Consider the following 6221-nt stretch of genomic DNA (forward strand, 5'->3'; position numbering starts at 1 on the left):
GGGAGCAGGCTGCAGGGAGCACAGGGAGCAGGCTGCAGGGAGCAGGCAGGTTCACAGCACAGCTCTTGCTCCTGGCTCTGTGGCACAGCCGGAGGGGTGAGGTGAAGGGTTTTTGGTGGGACATGGAGCATGGCACACAACTAACCCCACAGCTCTCTGTCCCCTTGACTCCGCAGCAGAGTGGCTCGCCCAGACCCCCAATGGTGGCGGCGCAGAGGCCCCCAGACCCCTCCAGCGCAGCCGCCCGCCCGCGCCCCGGCCCGGGGGGGATGAACAGGGGCGTCCCCCCACCGAGGGCCGGCCCCAGCCCCGCGCAGAGCCCGAGCCGGGCCGGCCGGGGGCCAGGCTGCAGGACGGAGGGGCGAAGCCGGCCGGCAAGGCGGCCAACGGCGTGGTGGCCAGCCCGGCCCTGAGGAGCGGCACGCTGCAGGCCAGGAGACCGGCCCCCCGGCCGGGGGGCAGCAGGGACGGTGAGTGTGCCCTGGGACTGTGCCCTGCAGTGCCCTGCTCCCAGGGGAAGCCTGAGGTGCCAAAGCCAACCCTCCCTGGGGCGGGTGGTGGGCTTCTCACCATGAGTCCTTTTAATATAGCTTGGCAGGAGGGGAGGAGAGACCAGAACAGCCTGAGACGTGGGCACAGCCAAAGTCTGACACTCATTCCATGTTGACTTGACCCTAAAAGACTTTCAGGGTTTAAGTGAATAGTGAGGTTGGCTGGATCTTGGGGAAGAAAAGCAGCTGAGGAGAGGACAAGTAGTGCTACTGCATAAAAGCTGGGAGAAGCAGTGGCCGCAGGGATCACCGTTTCATGCTGTTCCTCTCCCTTTTGCAAACAGTGCTGCACAGCATTTAGTTAAGAACAGTTGTCGTTCCCAGGCAGTATCAGCTTCACAGTCAGCAGCTACATCAAGTTTGTCCTCACCAGCCCTGTTCCCAGTGCCAGGAAGGTTGGGCTGGGGCAGGCAGCACGGGAGCTGCCTTTCCCTGGACTCTGTCCCTCCCTTCTGGCAATTGGCCACTGTCAGCAAGAGTTGGGGCAGACAGACAGAACTAATCCACTGACCTGTTCAGTGTCCCCTCATAAACATCCCCCCTCTGGCAAAGCTGCCTGCTCAGTGTTTGTGATCTCCATCCTGCAGGTGAGTGTGACGGTGTCCCTAAGCCGCGTTCCCATGGCGATAAGCCGGTGATAATGCGTCCTCCCGTGAGACCTCCAGATCCACCCTGCAGGATGCCAGTCCCTCCAAAGGTGGAGCAGAGGCCGGATCTGATAGCAGGGACAGCAGAGGAGATGCCCTCATCTGTGTAAGCCAGCTGCCTGTGATGGGTGCAGTGCCAGCGGGGGCTCCTGGGGGCTCGGGAAGCTTAAGGGGCACAAGGTGAGCCTGGGCAACAGGAGTAGGAGTAGGCATCACCTCCCAGAAATTTTGGAAGATGAGGAGAAGAAATACCCAGTTGGTTGCCAGTGCCAGTGTGCAGTGGCTGGAGCCCATGGGCATCCACTCGGCACCACTGTGAGCACAGGTTCCAGTGTCACTTGGGAAGCTGAGCAGAGGGCATGGCCTCCCTGCTTGGTCCCAGCAAACCTCTCAAATGAGACACTTCCTGGGGTAGGACAACATCCAGCTTGGATCTCAAGGAAACTGGATAGAGTTCAGCTCCCTCCTCAGATTTCTTTCAGATTTTAAAGAGTCAGAAACCCTGTTGGCTTCAGTGGGAATTAAACAAAAGAAAAAACAGTGCCGTGAGTGTCAGCTCCATGACCCAGGGCCAGGCCTTGGCTCTCCTGAACTGCCTGGGAGAACTTCTCTTTCTGTGAGCACGGGTATGAGCACATAAATACTGAAGGAGGGGCCATGAAAGACATGGATGCAGGTTTATAACCAAACATGGGATTACAGGCAAAAGTATGGAAATAATGACTGGATGTGGCATTTAGTGCAGTGGTTTAGTTGGCGTGGTGATTTTTGGTCAAAGGTTGGACTAGATTATCTTGGAGGTCTTTTCCAACCCAGATAATTCCATAATTCCATGGTTCTGTAAGCACAGCCAAAGTGCTGGCAGGTGCTGTGAGGGCAGAGGGCACAGAGCAGGTGGCAGAAGGAGCCTAGCTATGCCTTGGCACAAGAGCAGTCATTTGAAGGGGATCTCTGCAGTTCTTCCAATGCTGTGGCTCTTTCCCCTGGCACAGAGCAGATCTAATTAGCAAATGATCAAATCACTGGCATGACCTTTCCTGTCCTCTTTGCAGGGTGGCCTCTAGGACCAAGTTCTTTGAGACGGCTTCCCGAAGAACAGGCAGGTAAGGCTGGCATGGGGAAGGCAGCACGTGGATAGCAGCAGCCCTACAGCACAGGGTGCTCCCTCTGAGGCAGAGCCAGCACAGCCCTGAGCCCCAGCCTGGCTTGGTCTTGCTTGTGGGCAGCAGGTGGGGCTCAGCTAAAATGCTGAAACAAGTACACAAAGAGTAAAATGTGAATCGAGATACAGACTTGATAAATGAAATCTGCCAAGTGCCACACATCCCTGTGGATCCTGTTTGCCATGTGTGTGGGTCTGTGTGGCACAGTGCCCATTGTACTGGGGCTTTGTGAGGAGACAGGTCATGGGCGAGCTGAGCAGGGCTGGTTAGGGTGTGTGGCTGGTCCCACACCAGGGCTGTGTGGGCAGGGGCGTAGAGGGTGATGGGTGGACAGTGTGGGCACTGAAACCCTTGGCTCTCAGTGCCAACAGGTGCCACTTGTGATAACATCTGCCCAAATAAGCTCCAGCTTCCCCCTCTGAAGGGTCACCAGCCTCTGCCCAAGGGTGAGCACGTTTGTAAGTCTGAGAACTGCTGCTGCTAGTGCTGCTGGGGAGATCATTTGTTCTACTGCATAACACAGCCCTCCCTGCCTGTTACACAGCCTTGAGCAGCTCGTGGGGCTGAGTCGGAGCCTGCTCCTTGCATTCATTTTTTTCTTTATTCTTTTATTTCCTTTTATCCAGTTCTTCATCACCACAAGGCAGGATCCCAGGTGATGAGAGCTGAGGCTAAAGGTACGTGTTTATGAAAACAAATGAAATAATAAACCAAAAGCAGACATGTAACACAAATTCAGCATTTATGGGGTGATGGGAGTCTAGTGGTTGTGCCATCACTGATGCATTTGTACTGCTGCGGAGCATAGAGCTTGTTTTCTTTTTCCAGGCTTTGTAAGCACCTCGGCCCAGCTGGACCCAGGAGACTTTCTGTGCTTGTGACCCAGGAGTCACAGCTGAGCCTTGCCAGCCCCAGTGCCCTGGAGAGCAGCCTTCTTACTGGACGATGATTTCCGAGCCACAAGTGGCTCAAGAAATTAGAAGAGGGAGACCACGATGGAGAGCAGGCCCTGCCCACACGTCTGTGTTGAACTGTTTTCAGCCCTCCCACCTCTCCTCCCCGCAGGCTGTGGCAGTGCCCGTGTGTGCCTGAAACATGGCAGCAGCGTGGGCAGGGCTGGGGGACACTGACCGGCTGTGGAAGGGACAGCACAGCCACCACTGACCTGCTCACTTCTGGGAAATGCCTTGACAAGGGTGACAGACAGTGCAGGGGCTGAGGCCCCATGCTTGGGTGCAAGGGCAGAGCAGTGGCAGCTGGGGTTGGCCCCCCTTGCCCTGAGAAGTCCCTTCCTCTGTGCTCGTGTCCCTCGCTTGGTGAGCTGTGCTGCAGTTGCAGTGTTTGGGGCAGCCGTGCCTGGGAACCCTGCCTGAGCAGGCTTGGCAGGGAGGGGGGAAGCACTGTGCTCAGCTCTGTGGGACATCTCCTCATCTCCCAGGCATCAGCACGTCCCTGTCCTGGAAGATTGTGCCAGTGGGCATGGCTGGATCAAGGCCTTGGCTTGAGTGGGGCTGCAGCCCTGCCTGGGCTTGGCTCTTGGGCAGCACTGTCACATCAGCAGCTCCAAGGGTGCAGCTGGGGGAAGGGGGCAGCAGGTGCTCCTCCTCCTTCTCCTGTGTGAGCCACACTCCCACCAGATCCGCTTCCCACAGGCACACCAAGGAGTCTATTCTGGGGTGATTCTGGTGGGCCAGCACAGAGGTGCTGAGGATCTGAAACTCACTGAATGTGGGTCAAACCCACCATTTTTCTAAGAGCTGCCCAGTTTCTTGTTTTCTTGTTTATTGATTTCCAGTCTGAGATGCCCAGTCTGTCCCTCAGCAGTGGTCCTGTGGGCAATGCCTGTTGACCCAGGAGCTGTCCCTGGCCAGGACCACCCTGTGCACCCCCATAGCAGTAGAGGCTTTTCTGCGGCTCCAGCGCCGGGGCCATACACAGCAGCCTACGGCTCCCCTGCTTCCTCTGCCAGCCCAAAGGCAATTTCCCCATTTTGAATGATTTTCCTTAGGTGCTGGGAGCATTCCAAAAGAGTGGCCAAACATTCCACCAGCTTCCCAGGTGCTCCATCCCTCGTGCGTGCTGCGTCCTGCCCGGCGCAGGTTTTCCGATGGGATGCTGCCGCCGTCCTTCCCGTCTCCCGGGGCTTTGCCTCGTGTGTGATCTTGTGTCTGTAATTGCTGGATGTCACACGCTGGTGCTCACACATCGTGTCCATGGTGCTCCTGCTCCCTCGGCTTCAGCAGTGCCCCAGTTGCTCCCTCCTTTGGATCTGGTACATGAAAGAGGCTTTAAAACCAAACCAGCCTTGTGCTGTGGTGGCTGAGGCTGTGCCACAGGCACTAGTGGCACCTTGGGGTGTGCTGGGCCCCTCCTCCTGCAGCCCCTTGCCAGCAGCTCCAGGACGGGTGTCTTGGAGCAAGTAGGATGAAGGTGAAGTCAGAGGGAGCTGCTCTGACCAGCGGCAGCCTCGTCCCCTCCTGGGGTGACTGTCCCAGGGCTGTCAGGCTGGTGGCTCCCACACACAAGGCCAGCATTTCCCAGCTTCCTTCCCCGCTCAGGGCTGTGCTTTAGGGACCCCTCAAACCTGTCAGTTTGGGAAGCTCCCAGGGTTCTGCTATGGGTGGCTCTGGAGGGGACACCCCCAGCACCCATCCTGCAGGAGCAGTGGCTGTCACATCCCCCTCCTGCTCACACCCACTGCCCGGCACAGACCCCCGAGACAGAGCCAGGCTCCACAGGCAGGGTGTCTGAGAGCAGTTGAGTTTCAGTCTCACAGTGTGAACAGTGGGGAGGAAGCAGCTTCTTGCAGACATATTTCATGGTGTCCTTTTAAAGCCCTTTGTCACTTGTGTGTCTGTGCTGGTTTTTCCGCCTCTGTGGGTGCAGCTGAACATGGGACCAGCAATGGAGTGATGGGGGGCTGGGGGTGAGGGGGGCTGTGGGGCCCAATCCCTGCTGCCATAGGGGCACAGTCCCCACTGCTCTGGGCACAGTTCCTGCTGCCAGTGCCACAGGAGCAACAGCTGGGAACTCGGGATTGCCCCATGTGGGTGGCAGCCCCCCGGCATCAGCCTGGGAACTGTTTTTGTGTGTACAAGCGTAGGTTGCTACAAGTGTTTATAAATTTCCATGAAGTCAAACAGAACAGTCCCAGTGTGTTTTGTTCCTCTTTTTCCAGTGCCTGAGTGCTGTCCCTGCTGCTGCCCTCTCTGCGGCCAGGTTCCCAGTGGAGTCCTGGCCCTACACCCCAGGGAGGCTGCCCAGGGCTGTGTCCGTGGGACTGGGAGTGCCCTGGGCTCTGCACGGCCCCACTCTGCGTTTGCAGTCCCCAGCCCCGGGGTTCTGCATTTTCTGACAGGAGAAGCTGTCCTGCAGAGGCTGAATATTCCTGTGCTGCCACAAATGCCAGGACAGTGTCCTGTGCTGTGAGTCACTGAGGCTTCAGATTTGTGGTGACTAGCACCGGCTTCTTTCCATCTTTCCAGCACCTTTTTCCTCTCCTTACATCTGCTTTCCCACCCCTCATGACTCTGACACTGTGCACCAGTGTTTGCTTTTCAGGCCCCTTGCTTTTCTTCACCAGCAAGGCCTTTCAGGAGACAACAGCTTTTTCTGTCTGAAACGGGAATCTTGCATCTAGCTTTGGAGTCTGGGTTTCTGGAGAAGCCTGACAAGGTGACCACGCCGGAGGGTGCCAGAGCAGGAGGGTGTTCCTGGGGACACAGGCAGCTGAGCTGCCCCCACAGCCATGAGAGTCCCCAGCTGGAGCAGGGGAGCATTCCCACCCACACTTCTCAGGGCTGGTTGCTGTTCTCGGATCCTCCTGCAATTATTTTGTACCAGCTCAGCCCTCGCTGAGG

General features: G+C 57.4%; 1 protein-coding gene across 2 annotated transcripts in view; it reads left to right on the top strand.

Moving 5' to 3' along the window:
* OPHN1 (oligophrenin 1) overlaps window positions 1-5282 on the top strand; it is a 53119-nt gene extending 47837 nt beyond the window's left edge. Inside the window, exons 20-24 of one of the 2 annotated variants that reach the window (XM_027663094.1) lie at window positions 177-470; window positions 1139-1304; window positions 2251-2301; window positions 2988-3038; window positions 3190-5282. In XM_027663094.1, coding sequence (XP_027518895.1) covers window positions 177-470; window positions 1139-1304; window positions 2251-2301; window positions 2988-3030 — 554 coding nt within the window. In that variant the 3' untranslated portion in view covers window positions 3031-3038; window positions 3190-5282. The remainder of the gene's footprint in view (window positions 1-176; window positions 471-1138; window positions 1305-2250; window positions 2302-2987; window positions 3039-3189) is intronic. The other variant, XM_027663095.1, reaches the window with a different exon arrangement.
* The last annotated feature ends 939 nt before the right edge of the window (window positions 5283-6221 follow it).

The sequence above is a fragment of the Corapipo altera genome, unplaced genomic scaffold, assembly GCF_003945725.1.
Source record: "Corapipo altera isolate COAL_440 unplaced genomic scaffold, ASM394572v1 107b, whole genome shotgun sequence".
Taxonomy (NCBI): Eukaryota; Metazoa; Chordata; class Aves; order Passeriformes; family Pipridae; genus Corapipo; species Corapipo altera.